The sequence below is a fragment of the Aquarana catesbeiana genome, linkage group LG08 (genome assembly GCF_042186555.1).
Source record: "Aquarana catesbeiana isolate 2022-GZ linkage group LG08, ASM4218655v1, whole genome shotgun sequence".
In the NCBI taxonomy this organism is placed as follows: domain Eukaryota; kingdom Metazoa; phylum Chordata; class Amphibia; order Anura; family Ranidae; genus Aquarana; species Aquarana catesbeiana.
The window spans coordinates 305,411,612-305,428,376 of NC_133331.1; the positions used below are offsets into that span (position 1 = coordinate 305,411,612).

The 16,765-nt window shown below is 45.1% G+C and overlaps 1 protein-coding gene across 3 annotated transcripts; it reads right to left on the reverse strand.

Annotated features, from left to right (window-relative positions):
• Positions 1–7,677: 7,677 nt before the first annotated feature.
• On the reverse strand, positions 7,678–12,802 carry LOC141105094 (uncharacterized). 3 transcript variants are annotated; one of them, XM_073594945.1, is made up of 5 exons: positions 12,656–12,802; positions 12,011–12,108; positions 11,749–11,898; positions 11,482–11,623; positions 7,678–9,407 (listed from the first exon to the last, which is right to left on the reverse strand). In XM_073594945.1, the coding sequence occupies exons 3-5, from the start codon at positions 11,818–11,820 to the stop codon at positions 7,840–7,842; spliced, it is 1,782 nt and encodes a 593-aa protein (XP_073451046.1). In that variant the 5' UTR covers positions 11,821–11,898; positions 12,011–12,108; positions 12,656–12,802; the 3' UTR covers positions 7,678–7,839. The 3 variants fall into 3 exon arrangements, with proteins under 3 accessions (XP_073451046.1, XP_073451044.1, XP_073451043.1); XM_073594943.1 differs by having other exon boundaries at positions 11,842–11,898; positions 12,225–12,730; XM_073594942.1 differs by having other exon boundaries at positions 12,225–12,730.
• Positions 12,803–16,765: the final 3,963 nt, after the last annotated feature.

Below are 16,765 nucleotides of genomic sequence, written 5' to 3' on the forward strand. Positions count from 1 at the left end.
TATATATATATATATATATATATATATATATTTACTATGTGTGTGTGTGTGTGTATATATATATATATATATATATATATATATATATATATATATATATATATTATATTACCAAAAGTATTGGGACCTTCTTTACACACACATGAACTTTAATGGCATCCCAGTCTTATGCCCCGTACACACGGTCGGATTTTCCGATGGAAAATGTCCGATCGGAACCTGTTGTCGGAAATTCCGACCATGTGTGGGCTCCATCGGACATTTTCCATCGGATTTTCTGACACACAAAGTTGGAGAGCAGGAGATAAAATTTTCCGACAACAAAATCCGTTGTCGGAAATTCCGATCGTGTGTACACAAATCCGACGGACAAAGTGCCACGCATGCTCAGAATAAATAAAGAGATGAAAGCTATTGGCTACTGCCCCGTTTATAGTCCCGACGTACGTGTTTTACGTCACCGCGTTCAGAACGATCGGATTTTCCGACAACTTTGTGTGACCGTGTGTATGCAAGACAAGTTTGAGCCAACATCCGTCGGAAAAAATCCTAGGATTTTGTTGTCGGAATGTCCGATCAATGTCCGACCGTGTGTACGGGGCAGTAGTCTGTAGGGTTCAATATTGAGTTGGCCCACCCTTTGCAGATATAACAGCTTCAACTCTTATGGGAAGGCCGTCCACAAGGTTTAGGAGTGTGTCTATGGGAATGTTTGACCATTCTTCCAGAAGAGCATTTGTGAGGTCAGGGACTGATGTTGGACGAGAAGACCTGGCTCACAGTCTCCGCTCTAATTCATCCCAAAGGAGTTCTATCGGGATGAGGTCAGGACTCTGTGCAGTCCAGTCAAGTTCCTCCTGCCCAAACTTTCTCATCCATGTCTTTATGGACCTTGCTTTATGCACTGGTGTGCAGTCATGTTGGAACAGGAAGGGGCCATCCCCAAACTGTTCCCACAAAGTTGGGAGCATGAAATTGTCCAAAATGTCTTGGTATGCTGAGGCCTTCCTTCATTGGAACTAAGGGGCCAAGTCCAACCACTGAAAAACAACTCCACACCATAATCCCCCCTCCAAAGCAAGGTCCATATAGACATGGATGAGCGAGTTTGGGGTGTAGGAACTTGACTGGCCTACACAGAGTCCTGACCTCAACCCGATAGAACAACTTTTGAATGAATTAGAGCGGAGACTGCGACCGAGGCCTTCTCGTCCAACATCAGTGTCTGACCTCACAAATGCTCTTTTGGAAGAACGGTCACACATTCCAATAGGCACACTCCTAAACCTTGTGGACAGCCTTCCCAGATAAGTTGAAGCTGTTATAGCTGCAATGGGCGGGCCAACTCAATATTGAACCCCCACAGACTAAGGCCCCATGGAAACTATTATGCCGCGTACACACGAGAGGACTTTAGGGCATACTTGGTCCAGCGGATCAGAGTCCGCCAAACAATCCGATCGTGTGTAGGCTCCAGCAGACTTTTTTTCCCAAAAGTCCGCCGTACCTAGATTTGAAACATGTTTCAAATCTTAGTCCGCCGGACTCCGTTCCTGACGGAAAGTCCGTTCGTCTGTATGCTGGTCCGACGGACAGGGTATTGCATCTCGCGCTCGCTGCAATAGAAAAACCAAATTTTCCTATTGCGGCGAGCGCGGGGCATACCAAGCCCTTAGGTCTGGTATGGATTTTAAGGGGAACCCTTACGCAGAAAAAACGGCGTGGGGTCCCCCCCAAAATCCATACCAGACCCCGATTCGAGCACGCAGCCCGGCCGGTCAGGAAAGGGGGTGGGGACGAGCGAGCGCCCCCCCTCCTGAACCGTACCAGGCCGCATGCCCTCAACATGGGGGGTGGGTGCTTTAGGGGAGGGGGCGCCCTGCGGGGCCCCTCCACCCCAAAGCACCTTGTCCCCATGTTGATGAGGACAAGGGCCTCTTCCCGACAACCCTGGCCGTTGGTTGTCGGGGTCTGCGTGCGGGGGGGCTTATCGGAATCCGGTAGCCCCCTATAATAAGAGGGCCCCCAGATCCCGGCCCCCCACCCTATGTGAATCAACATGGGGTCAAGGTGCTTTTGGGTGGGGAGGCCCCGCAGGGTGCCCCCCTCCCCCAAAGCACCCACCCCCTATGTTGAGGGCATGTGGCCTGGTATGGTTAAGGAGGGGGGGGGCGCTCACTCGTCCCCACCCCCTTTCCTGACCGGCCGGGCTACGTGCTCGGATATAGGTCTGGTGTGGATTTTGGGGGGACCCCACGCCGTTTTTTCGGCGTGGGGGGTTCCCCTTAAAATCCATGCCAGACCTAAGGGCCTGGGATGCCCCACGACGGGGCTCGCAAGGTGTCAATCTCGCCGATAAAAGCGGCGAGATTCACTTCCTTTTCTAGTCCCGTCATACCCGAGTCACGTTCAAAATGAACGGACTTGTCCGTGTGTGGGCAAGTCCGTTCATTCTGAAAGTCCGCCGTAACTCCGGCGAAAGTCCGTCGGAAAGAGGGGCGGACCTAGCCTGCCGGAAAGTCCGGTCGTGTGTAGGCAAGCCCGTCCGTTCAGAAAGTCCGGCGGTAGTCCGGCAGGAAGACCGTCGGACCAAGTCTGCCAGGAAGTCCGCTCGTGTGTACGCGGCATTAGATTTTCTGCAGACTTTTGTCTTCAGATTTACCAAAACCATATAATATGGAGGTCAAACCTTAGGAGTTTCAATCTGTATGCAATCAGGCAGGCCCTTTCTCTACAAGGTCTTGGTAAATCTGCAGAAAATCGAATAGTGTGTATGGGGGTCTAAGACTGGGATGCCATTAAAGTTCATGTCCGTGTAAAGGCAGGCGTCCCAATACTTTTGATAATATAGTGTATATCTCTGGTATATCCAGGCAGCCTGGTCACTTTTCATCTGTTTTTGGAAGGACGGAGCCATTGCATTGCCCATGTGAATTTACTTTAATTCAGGCAATCCTTTTGTGCCGTGTGACGGGCTGATGTTGTCCACCTCCTAGAGAACCACTTACTAGTTTTCCCAATTGGATATTTTATATGGATGTCGCACTACAAGAGGACTCCTCACCAGACCTTTATTAATACTTGTGATATAATTTCCAATATACACTAACATGGCAGTAGAGGTACCTGTGTATTAGACATGTGCGCGCGGGAAACTTTGCTTTGTTTAATTTCGGAATGTATTTGTTAGGTTGATAATTTTGTTTTTGTTGTGTCGGTCTGGTTCGTTTTTTAGGATTTGTTTCATTTCTTCGGGATTTGTTTCATTTCTTCAGGATTTATTTTATTTCTTTGGGATTCATTTCGTATATTCGTTATACTGAGTGGATTAGAAAAGTCTTCCAACCCACCTGATAGAACTTCAGATGGACCCGAATTCATTGTGAAAAGTCATGGTTGTTTATGAGCGGGCGACCGCTGCGTCCTTAACAACCATAACTCATCTGCCGACGGCGGGATTACCCCACCCGGGAACACCCATGTTTACCTGGCATTCGGCGAGTGACGGGACACAGGACCGGTTGTGTTTGGCAGGTGGCCTTTTTTTTTTTTTTGGTACAGGTCGGTGTTCATCGTGATTGACGTTGGAGGGACATTTTTTTTCACTTTGCACATTTTTTGTTCATACTCATTCACAAGGAGAGGGGGCTTACAGATTCCGATAAGTCACCCCCACAACCACTGGGGCAGGGTTGTCGGGAAGAGGCCCTTGTTCTCATCAACTTGGGGACAAGGCGCTTTGGGGGGGAAGCCCCCTTCCTCAAAACACCTCCCCGCTTTGAGGGCACGTGGCCTAGTATGGTTCAGGAGGGGGGGCACTTGCTCGCCCCCCCTTTTTTTGGTCTGCATGCTGGGATAAAGGGCCTGGTATGGATTTTGGGGGGGACCTCATGTCATTTTTTTTAAAAATGGGGGTTTGGGTTTTCCCTTAAAATACATACTAGAGCAAATGGTCTGGTATGGAGTTTGGGGAGGATCACAAGACATTTCTTTCCACACATTTTGGTGTTGGGGTTCTTCTCAAAATCCATACCAAACCTGAAGGGCCTGGAACCCTCCACTGGTGTTTTTCTCACATTTTGCTGACAGTGGGGAGAACCCCACGCAATTTTTTTCACACATTTTGGTGTTGGGGTTCTTCTCAAAATCCATACCAAATCTGATGGGCCTGGAACCCCCCCCCCCAGCCCCCACTGGTGTTTTGCTCACATTCTGCTGACAGTGGGGAAACCCGCTGACAGCTAATGGTTGTTAAGGATGTGGCGGCCGCCTGCTCCTTAACAACCCCAGTTATTCAAATTAAACATTGCCATTTGTTTCTATGTTTCTATGTCCACTTGGAAATGTAGACACTTCCGAATCCACGAAAAATACATTTTCGCCCGAAAAACGAATCTGAACAAACCGAATCGCACATATCTACAGTGTATACAATTTATTCTTGGCCAAGATTGTTACAATGTATATGGTTTTCATTTTTTTTTCATGAATAAAGTATAAATATGTTTTCTTTTACATTTTTATTCGGATTATTATTATTATATATTTTATTGGTTTCTTTTTTTTTTTTTCTTGTAAAAGGGGTTGGTAATCAAAGTCTGCTTTTCCTTCTTTTTGGTTTATAACCAGGGATAATGACTATAAAATTAAGGAGCCTATGAATGTGATCACGAGCAGGATAGCCAAGATGTCAGCAACGGGAATATTATATAGGAATTCCTTCCAATTGCACAATTATGTGCCTCTTTGTGTTGGTCTATCACATAAAATCCATTCACGTTTTTGGTTGTAAAATGACAAAATGTGGAAAATTTCAAGGGGTATGAATACTTTTTCAAGGCACTGTATATGGCATTTGCAGTGGCTCCATGTATACTTCCGCTGACACCTGTGCAGAACTGGAACTTCTGGACTCTCCATTTCATTAATAAAACACCCATGGGTGAATCTCTATGAACTGATCACATTCCGATCATCTAAGAATTATGATCATTTCTAAAAAAAAAAAATTGGAATGAGAAAAAAATATTGTAAAATGTGGAGCTTTCTTGTTTATTTTAAAAACTCATGAGAAATGAATAACATACAAAAAATGAAGCTTTAGGGGTCTATTTATCAATGATTTCACCCAAGATTCACCCAACTTATCCCAACAATTCACACATTTTTAAACATAATTGAAGCGGAACTAAACCCTCCTATCGTTTTCAGTCAAGGAAGCCGCCATCTTGGCCTTTGATCTTCAACTACCACCATGGTGCTGCCTATGTGATCAGTTAGGACACCAGACATTTGATGGTTTGACATATGGTTGAGAGAACAACCAATGTGACAGTTAGCACTCCTGACACCTCCCGGGAATGTAACTGTTTTTGCAACCATTAAATGGATGAGTTTAGTTCCACTTTAATATTATAAATTTACAAAGTCATTTACAACTCACAAATATCACCCTAAACATCTACTTTGCTCCTCCTAAGACCTCTTTCTCTCTAACTTCCTTGTCAACTCCTCCCGTGTTCTTCTCTAGGACTTCCCCCATCCTCTGGAACACCCTACCCCCAACTTTTACACGCACATGAACTTTAATGGCATCCCAGTCTTAGTCTGTAGGGTTCAATATTGAGTTGGTCCACCCTATGCAGCTATAACAGCTTCAACTCTTCTGGGAAGGATGTCCACAAGGTTTAGGAGTGTGTCTATGGGAATGTTTGACCATTCTTCCAGAAGCGCATTTGTGAGGTCAGGTACTGATGTTGGGTTCAGAAGGCCTCAACTTTAATTCATCCCAAAGCTGTTCTATCGGGTTGAGGTCAGGACTCTGCAGGCCAGTCAAGTTTGTCCACCCCAAACTCTCTCATCCATGTCTTTATGGAACTTGAGCCTGGCCCCTTAGTTCCAAGAAAGGGAACCTCCTAAGGCGTCAGCATAACAAGACATTTTGGACAATTTCATGCTCCCAACTTTGTGGGAACAGTTTGGGGATGGCCCCTTCCTGTTCCAACATGACTGCCCACCAGTGCACAAAGCAAGGTCCATAAAGACATGGATGAGTGAGTTTGGGTGGAGGAACTTGACTCAAACCGATAGGACACCTTTAGGATGAATTAGAGAGGAGCCAGGCCTTCTCTTCCAACATCAGTGCCTGACCTCACAAATGCGCTTCTGGAAGAATGGTCAAACATTCCCATAGACACACTCCTAAACCTCGTGGACGGCCTTCCCAGAAGAGTTGAAGCTGTTATAGCTGAAAAGGGTGGGCCAACCCAATATTGAACCCTACAGACTAATGCCCCGTACACACGGTCGGACTTTGTTCGGACATTCCGACAACAAAATCCTAGGATTTTTTCCGACGGATGTTGGCTCAAACTTGTCTTGCATACACACGGTCACACAAAGTTGTCGGAAAATCCGACCGTTCTAAACGCGGTGACGTAAACGCGGTGACGTAAACACGTACGTCGGGACTATAAACGGGGCAGTGGCCAATAGCTTTCATCTCTTTATTTATTCTGAGCATGCGTGGCACTTTGTCCGTCGGATTTGTGTACACACGATCGGAATTTGTTGTCGGAAAATTTTATAGCAAGCTCTCAAACTTTGTGTGTCGGAAAATCCGATGGAAAATGTGTGATGGAGCCCACACACGGTCGGAATTTCCGACAACAAGGTCCTATCACACATTTTCCGTCGGAAAATCCGACCGTGTGTGGGGGGCATTAGAATGGGATGTCGTTAAAGTTCATGTGTGTGTAAAGGCAGGTGTCCCAATACTTTTGACAATATAGTGTATACAGTGGAACCTCGGATTGCGAGTAATGCAGTTAACGAGCGTTTCACAATACAAGCAATTATTTTTTTTAAATCCTGACTCGGTTTGTGAGTGTTGTCTCGCAAAAAGAGCAGGATTCAAGCCTCTGCGGTGTGCAGTACCGCATTTGGCCAGAGGTGCGGGGACACCGGTAAAACTTGGAGCCGTTCAGAAATGCTCGGAAACACTCGGAAATACTCCGTTCCTGAGTGTTTCTGAGCTTTTCTGAGTGCACCTCTGGCCACATGCGGTATTGCATGCAATAGAAGTCAATGTGGAACAAATTAGCTTTCTTTCCATTGACTTCTATGAGGAAACTCGCCCGTGTCTTCCCACGGCTCTTTTGACAGAAGCGGCACAGCGCCCTACAGTGGACTAATCGGAAACTACATCCCCGGCTTTTCATCTACATTTATCGGAGAACGTAGCTTTCTTTTCTCCCTCTTTTCCACCGGGCCTTTGTGCTTTGGTGGAACATACTATAACAGGCAAGTGTGTTGCATTGAGAGTGGAGAGGAAAGGATCAAAGCCGTGATGAATGGATGAGAACTTTTTGGGCAAAATTGTGACGCTGTATACAGATCTACAAACAGATAATAACCAATAATGATGCCTGTTTTAATATTCAATAAGGTGAGAGTTCTGAGAGCCTGATGTTACCTGGAGACTTTCTATGAGGACTTTTATGAACTTTGGCCAATCTGTTTATTTATTTTAACACTGAGTCACTTTATGCAGTTTTACGGCCAGGATTGAGCCCTTCACTAGTTCACTTTATGAACCTGAACCCCCACTGCATGGATATAGAGCACCTAATATTCTGATATTTCATTTTTATTGATTATTGAGACATTTCACCCACCGTATTTTATTCACTTTATTATTATTATGCACTTTACAATTTTTGCAGTGTCTTCTCTGGTGTTTCAGAAGGTTTCCTTTATGATTGAAAAGTTTTCTGCACTCTGAACATGAAGAAGGACGCTCATCCGTGTGAATTCTCTGGTGTTGCACAAGGTTTCCTTTCACACTGAAACATTTCCCGCACTCTGAACATAAATAGGGACGCTCACCAGTGTGAATTCTCCGGTGTTTAACAAGGCCTCCTGTATAAGAGAAAGATTTCCCGCACTCTGGACATGCATAAGGGCGTTCACCTGTGTGACTTCTCCGATGTTCAACAATTGCTCCTTCCTGAGGGAAAGATCCGGACCTGTGTGAAGTCTCTGGTGTTTAACAAGGTTTCCTTTCACACCGAAACATTTCCCGCACTCTGAACATGAATAAGGACGCTCACCCGTGTGAATTTTCTGGTGTACAACAAGGACTCTTTTATGAATGAAGGATTGCCCGCACTCCGAACATGAATAAGGGCGCACACCTGTGTGAATTTTCTGATGTTCAACAAGTGCTTCTTTTTTAAAGAAACTTTTCCCGCACTCTGAACAAGAGAAAGGGCGCTCACCTGTGTGGGTTCTGTGGTGTATAATAAGGTTTTCTTTTTTAAGGAAACCTTTCCCGCACTCTGAACAAGAGAAAGGACGCTCACCGGTGTGAATTCTTTGATGGGAAACCAGGGATGCTTTCCGAATGAAACTTTTCTTGCACTCTGCACATGAAAACGGACGCTCGCCTGTGTGAATTCTCTGGTGTACAATAAGTTGTTGTTTCTGAGCAAAACATTTCCCGCACTCTGAACATGGATAGGGACGCTCACCAGTGTGAATTCTCTGGTGTCTAAGAAGGTTTTCTTTTTTAAGGAAACCTTTACCGCACTCCGAACAAGAGAAAGGACGTTCACCCGTGTGAATTCTCTGGTGCATACGAAGGTTTTTGTTTTCAGTGAAAGACTTCCCACACTCTGTACATGACAATGAACACTCTCCTGTGTGAACCTTCTTATGGCTTAAAGAAGATTTCTGGGGATTAGATGGATCTGTTGGTCTGTTAGCACTGTGAGAACTTGGATGGACATCTGAAGTCATAGTATGGGATTTATCAGAAGGTTCCTCAGGATTAGAAGGATCCATTGATCTTAGATGGACATCTGAAGTCATAGTATGGGATTTATCAGAAGGTTCCTCAGGATTAGAAGGACCCATTGATCTTAGATGGACAGCTGAAGTCATAGTATGGGATTTATCAGAAGGTTCCCCAGGATTAGAAGGACCCATTGATCTTAGATGGACAGCTGAAGTCATAGTATGGGATTTATCAGAAGGTTCCCCAGGATTAGAAGGACCCATTGATCTTAGATGGACATCTGAAGTCATAGTATGGGATTTATCAGAAGGTTCCTCAGGATTAGAAGGATCCATTGATCTTAGATGGACATCTGAAGTCATAGTATGAGATTTATCAGAAGGTTCCCCAGGATTAGAAGGACCCATTGATCTTAGATGAACATCTGAAGTCATAGTATGGGATTTCTCAGAAGGTTCCTTAGGATTAGAAGGATCTGTGGATCTTGTCAACCAGTAAGTGTTCACTTTCTGAGAATATTGTGGAATGTCAGTATCTTCTGCCTTACAATCTGGAGATATAATAAAATGTCCCTCCGATGTATTTATATTCCAGAAACACCGTCCATCTGCTGGAAAGCAATATTTAATATAAGTCATATCTGTTCTCATACATCTTGTATTCAGAAGTCATATGTATACACTGGGCAAGATGGTCAGAAGAGAGACAAAATACTACAAGGGTGAAAAGAATATGTGAAAAAAACTAAATTAAACCATTTAACGAACAAATGGCAGTTCGGTTGCCGGAGTAATCATCTAGGTAATGAAAACTCCAACTACGGCAGCCCATGTTTGAGAGCCTCACAATAAGTACAACAGGGTCACATGCAGCCCTCAAGTCCTACATTGTCTCTGATACATCAGTTGGGTAAAGATAAGAAATTGTAGATAAAAATATAAAACAAAATCTTGCAGCGCTAAAAGTCCATGAGTAGTAAACAAAATAATAATACAATGTGCAAGTGAAATCCAAAGAAGAAATGAAAGCGAATAATGTTCATATATTGGTGGAAAAAAAGAAATGGTGCGTAATCCAGCAATCAACAACGTACTCCAAAACCCAGTGTAAGATGGACTCTTACCAGAAAAGGAGGACTCTATCACCGAGTCAAAAATGCTCAGCCAAGTAAATGGTCATCAATCCGCTGTCACAAATCCGTCCAGGTGCAAGCGCTATTCAGGGGCATGTTCATGCCTCTGCCACCATGCCATATTTAACACGTACATGCCCCCGAGGACGTCAGTTGTGACGAAACATGTAGGACGGAGCCTATGTACTTGTCGTTGCCACGCTTCCTCTGTTGTGTACACCTATTGATCGATCTCCATGCATGATTCATTGCATGCATGAATGCTTTTAATTTTCCAAATGTGAGTACCTTTTATCCTATATGTGTGCAATAAACGAGTGGTTACGTTATTACACTATGGGAATGCTCTCCTTCATTTATGAGATACATCAATAGCCCTACATCCATTGCTTCTGATGGAATCATTTGAATAGCCTCTGCTCCTGGAAGGATCTGTGACAGCTGATTGATGTCCATTTACTTAGCTGAACGTTTTTGACTCCGTGACAGAGTCCTCCCTTTTTGGAGCACGTTGGTGATTGCTGGATTACGCTTTATTTCTTTTTTTTGCACCAATATATGAACATTATTAGCTTTCATTTCTTTGGATGTCACTTGCACATTGTATTATTGTTTGTTTACTACTCATGAACTTTTAACGCTGCAACATTTTGTTTTATATTTTTTGCACAGTGTACATGACTGTTTTTTATTAGCTGCTTGCTTATCACTTATTGGGATATATATTTATTTAATTCGTCAGCGTGTTTCCTCCCCCCCAATTGTAGATAAGGCCTTTAGGTGGTATACAGTAACTCCTCCTCATTTGTTGGGAACATGACATTATATTGAGGAATGGAGATGGACCTTTCATATGGTGTACAGTATCTCCTCCTCATTTGTTGGGAACATGACATTATATTGAGGAATGGAGATGGACCTTTCATATGGTGTACAGTATCTCCTCCTCATTTGTTGGGAACATGACATTATATTGAGGAATGGAGATGGACCTTTCATATGGTGTACAGTATCTCCTCCTCATTTGTTGGGAACATGACATTATATTGAGGAATAGAGATGGACCTTTCATATGGTGTACAGTATCTCCACCTCATTTGTTGGGAACATGACATTATATTGAGGAATGGAGATGGACCTTTCATATGATGTACAGTATCTCCTCCTCATTTGTTGGGAACATGACGTTATATTGAGGAATGGAGATGGATCTTTCATATGGTGTACAGTATCTCCTCCTCATTTGTTGGGAACATGACATTATATTGAGGAATGGAGATGGACCTTTCATATGGTGTACAGTATCTCCTCCTCATTTGTTGGGAACATGACGTTATATTGAGGAATGGAGATGTGTGTTTTCAATAAACAGTTCACGCTCAAGCTGTGTAACTGAGCTAGTCTCGTCTGGTTCTTAGTTACAATATATGGGCTGTAATATCTGATATCTGAAGGTCCAGACTGGAGGAAGCGGTATATGGCGAAAGCACTCAAGCGGAGTGTGGGACCTTTCGTTACAGTGAACTTTCTTAATTTAGTGTTTATGACTTACTTGTGTCCAAATGTAGAGAGAATTCCTCCGGTTTACTTCCCATAATCATCTCCCCCTCCTCCATAGACTGCTGATCTCCACTCACCAACCTCTCTTCTTCTTCCTCTTTATGCTCAACTTTGATGTCTTTCAGTTCTTCATTCTAAAATCCAGAGATGATAAAATATCACATCTGGAAACACTGCTGCCAATAATAAGAGATGACATAGAAGAATGTCCTCTTATAGAATTATTTTTGAGTTTTTCGCCCAGTCCCATCTACAGTACCTGATCATTCTCTGTATAGTGGGGACCTTCCCATGTAGAATTCTGGGAATACAGAGGACAACCCTCCTCCATAGACTGCTGATCTCCACTCACCAATGTCTCTTCATCTTCCTCTTTAACCTCAACTTGAATGCCTTTTAGTTTTTTACCCTAAACCCCAAAGATGAAAGAATACATTTGTAAAAAGAAGCAAGAGATGACATATAGGAATGTTACCCCATACCGCATATATTTTTAGGTCTACATGCTCAGTCCCACTTACCTGATCAAGCTGGGGGATGGTTTGATCTTCTTGTGTGAAATCCCGGGAATACAGAGGACGGGGACATCTCTCTGGTGGGTTCCCATTACTGGATCCATCTGTAGGAAACACACACACTGACTGAATACATTGTTTCTATGTGTTTATCAGATGATGGGGGATCTAGGTGGACCCTCCGTACTGCTCTCTCCTTTACAATAAAGTCTCCTCTTACCCGGTGATGTGAGGGGCGGCTGATTGTCCATCATGACGTCCTTGTAGAGATCTTTGTGTCCTTCTAAAAACTCCCACTCCTCCATGGAGAAATAGACAGTGACCTCTTGACACCTCACACAAATCAGGAGATATAATTAGGATGTATCCGGTCTATAAACCAGAGGCTCTGGGTGGACAGTTGGATAAATGGTTCTATATTTAGGATGTATCTGGTCTATAAACCAGAGGCTCTGGGTGGACAGTTGGATAAATGGTTCTATATTTAGGATGTATCCGGTCTATAAACCAGAGGCTCTGGATCGACAGTTGGATAAATGGTTCTATATTTAGGTTGTAGACGTACTATAAACAGATGTCTGTCACTATGGAGAAGGAGGACGGACATGACGGGGGGTTACTGGGTATAAATAGAAAATAATATCTTATTACCTCTGCCAGCTCTAACGTTTCCTCTCCTCCTTCTCCAGACTGACCTCTGACCCGGAACTTCCTGTCTGTAGCGCTTCCATTCTGTTCTTTGTTTGGTATCCTCTCGCTGCTCAGCGTTCCCCGAACAATAAGTGAGATCACCACCTTGTGGAAGTTTTTAGAACTGCAGCCTATATTTTTTTTAAATAAATTGACAGCTTCTTTTTGGTGCATTCTTACTTTTTTGCATATTTTAGTCTTGAGTGGATACTTGACAAATGAAAACTTATAATAAAAAATATAAATAAATAAAATATATGTGAATTAATATGCATTACTGAAATAAATAGGGTTTGTTTTTTATTCCCACCCTGCTTAAATAATAAATATGTCTGTTCCTATAATGGGTTATTCTGATAATATTAATGGTGATATTAGGAAAAATATTAGCTATAATAATATGAAGAGGCATACAAAAAATCCCTATGTTTTTCTAAATATGTATATATGAGTTTTAGCAAGACTCATGTTTGGTTTACATAGAAGTAAGATTTTGTCAGTTATTTGTGGTTAAGCCATCTCCCGGAACAAGGTTCCTGTTTCTGTGAAGACATATGTCCTTATCTGTAGGCAAACATCTGTTTCTCACTTACAGGAGACTTTATCTTGTGGTTTGTGGTTTAAGACAGAGCCTAAGAATAGGTTTCCTGTCCTAACTGTAAAATATGTTATTGAGAATATGCATGATCAGAATGGAAACAGATGTTTGCTAGAGATGATTTGTATCTTATTCTGATAACATACGGGAAGTCCCTCCTAGCCCCTACCTATTTCCTTCTACATCTACATAAATACTCTGCATTTTGTGTTCAATAAACCAGAGACACTCTGATCAACACTCAACAAACTCTCCATTGTGTAATCATTGAGTCTCTCTCAGATCTGACGGGTCACTGAAAAGTTCTTCCTGCATTACCTAAAGAGTACACCTGGGTGGTTATATTACCTGTTTCCTCTTCAAAAGCAAGGTCCATAAAGACATGGATGAGCGAGTTTGGGGTGGAGGAACTTGACTGGCCTGCACAGAGTCCTATCCTCAACCCAATAGAACACCTTTTGGATGAATTAGAGCGGAGAGTGCGAGCGAGGCCTTCTCGTCCAACATCAATGCCTGACCTCACAAATGCTCTGCTGGAAGAATGGTCAAACATTCCCCTAGACACACTCCTAAACCTTGTGGATGATCTTCCCAGAAGAGTTAAAGCTGTTATAGCTGCAATGGGCGGGCCAACTCAATATTGAACCCCCACAGACTAAGGCCCCATAGACACTATTAGATTTTCTGCAGACTTTTGTCTTCAGATTGACCAAAACCATATAATATGGAGGTCAAACCTTAAGAGTTTGACAATTTGTATGCAATCAGGCAGGCCCATGCACTACATGGTTTTGGTAAATCTGAAGAAAATCAAATAGTGTGTATGGGGGTCTAAGACTGGGATGCCATTAAAGTTCATGTGCGTGTAAAGGCAGGTGTCCTAATACTTTTGACAATATCGTGTATATCTCTATTATATCCAGACAGCCTGGTCACTTTTCATCTGTTTTTGGAAGGACGGAGCCATTGCATTGCCCATGGGAATTTACTTTAATTCAGGCAATCCTTTTGTGCCGTGTGACTGCTGATGTTGTCCTCCTGCTAGAGAACCACTTACTAGTTTTCCCAATTGGATATTTTATATGGATGTCGCACTACAAGAGGACTCCTCTCCAGACCTTTATTAATACTTGTGATATAATTTCCAATATACAGTAACATGGCGGTAGAGGTACCTGTGTATTAGACATGAGCGCGCTGGGAAACTGCTTTGTTTAATTTCGGAATGTATTTGTTATTAGGTTGATAATTTAGTTTATTAGTTTTTGTTGTGTCGATCCGGTTCTTCGTTTTTCGGGATTTGTTTCATTTCTTCGGGATTAGCTCCGTATATTGGTTATACTGGGTGGATTCTAAAAGTTTTCGAACCCGCCTGGAATAACTTCAGATGGACCCGAATTCATTGTAAAAAGTTTTGCTTGTTTAGGAGCGGGTGACCACTGCGTCCTTAACAACCATAATCAGGGCCACCATCAGGGGTTACAGGCAGTACTCATGTGAGGGGCCCGAGTGTCCCTAGGGGCCCGGCCGGCCAGGACCCGCTCCCTGCTACAGCAGAACATGAAGTTCATCTTGTACCAGCTCCGTCGCTAATCTGCGTGCCGCCTACTTTCACCTGCCGCTTCCAAGTCCCTCCCACCTCGGTGGCTGTGGCGGAGCATTTTGTAAGTATTCTGCACACAGTGATGAAATTTAACAAGCCCGCTACCCGAGCACCAGCCAACGCCGTCTTTCAGACTGGCATCGTCCCCAGCAGCAGGTGATCGTGGCCAGCGCTCGCTCCTCATCCATTCCCTGCTGTGGCTGAGCCTGCTGGCTGCCGCTGGGTTTGCTTGCAATGTGATTGGCTGGTTTAGGGGCAGGGGGAGTGGCCAGCTCGTCGACACAGCAATAACAGGTGCATGCAGATAGATCCGAGAGTGCAGCATGGAGGGTAAGTTGCAAAAATGTAATGTGTGCTGCTGACTGTGCCCCCGATGCCCCCCGTGCTGCCTGTAGATTTTATTTGGACTTTATTTATCTCCTTCTTGGATCGGACATCCTGAGGCTGACAAGCTGGTATAATTGAGTTGCATTGTGAAAATGGATGACTCTGGGTGGGGATGAGAGTTACATTTTGGGGAGCCTCTTCACTATGTAACTCTCATCCCCACCCAGAGTCATCCATTTTCACAATGCAACTCAATCATCTTCATCCCCACCCAGCACCATCGATCCCTCCAGTCTCCACAACGCATTGCCACCCATGCCCAGCACCATCCATCCCTCCAGTCTCCACAACGCATCGCCACCCACACCCAGCACCATCCATCCCTCCAGTCTCCACAATGCATCGCCACCCACGCCCAGCACCATCCATCCCTCCAGTCTCCACAACACATCGCCACCCATGCCCAGCACCATCCATCCCTCCAGTCTCCACAATACATCGCCACTCACGCCCAGCACCATCCATCCCTCCAGCCTTCACAACACATCATCACCGACGCCCAGCACCATCCATCCCTCCAGTCTCCACAACACATCACCACCCACACCCAGCACCATCCATCCCTCCAGGCTCCACAACGCATCGTCACCCACGCCCAGCACCATCCATCCCTCCAGTCTCCACAACGCATCCCCACACACGCCCAGCACCATCCATCCCTCCAGTCTTCACAACGCATCGCCACCCACCCAACACCATCCAACCCCTCCAGTCTCCACAACGCATTGCCACCCACGCCCAGCACCATCCATCCCTTCAGTCTCCACAATACATCGCCACCCACGCCCAGCACCATCCATCCCTCCAGTCTCCACAACACATCGCCACCCAGCCCAGCACCATCCATTCCTCCAGTCTCCACAATGCATCGCCACCCACGCCCAGCACCATCCATCCCTCCAGTCTCCACAACCCATCGCCACCCACGCCCAGCACCATCCATCCCTCCAGTCTCCACAACGCATCGCCACCCACGCCCAGCACCATCCATCCCTCCAGTCTCCACAACGCATCGCCACGCGCGCCCAGCACCATTCATCCCTCCAGTCTCCACAACACATCGCCACCCATACCCAGCACCATCCATCCCTCCAGTCTCCACAACACATCGCCACCCACGCCCAGCACCATCCATTCCTCCAGTCTCCACAATACATGGCCACCCACGCCCAGCACCATCCATCCCTTCAGTCTCCACAATGCATCACCACCCACGCCCAGCACCATCCATCCCTCCAGTCTCCACAATGCATCGCCACCCACGCCCAGCACCATCCATCCCTCCAGTCTCCACAACCCATCGCCACCCACGCCCAGCACCATCCATCCCTCCAGTCTCCACAACGCATCACCACCCACGCCCAGCACCATCCATCCCTCCAGTCTCCACAACGCATCGCCACGCACGCCCAGCACCATTCATCCCTCCAGTCTCCACAACACATCGCCACCCATGCCCAGCACCATCCATCCCTCCAGTCTC

What these genes read in the sequence shown, in the direction of transcription:
- LOC141105094 (XM_073594942.1), bottom strand. Translation starts at nt 12,309, where the DNA reads ATGGAGGAGTGGGAGTTTTTAGAAGGACACAAAGATCTCTACAAGGAC. An exon ending in GCCGCCCCTCACATCACCGG is followed by an intron (nt 12,109 to 12,224) that starts GTAAGAGGAGAC and finishes TGTTTCCTACAG; the next exon opens with ATGGATCCAGTAATGGGAAC. An exon ending in CCATCCCCCAGCTTGATCAG is followed by an intron (nt 11,899 to 12,010) that starts GTAAGTGGGACT and finishes TTTGGGGTTTAG; the next exon opens with GGTAAAAAACTAAAAGGCAT.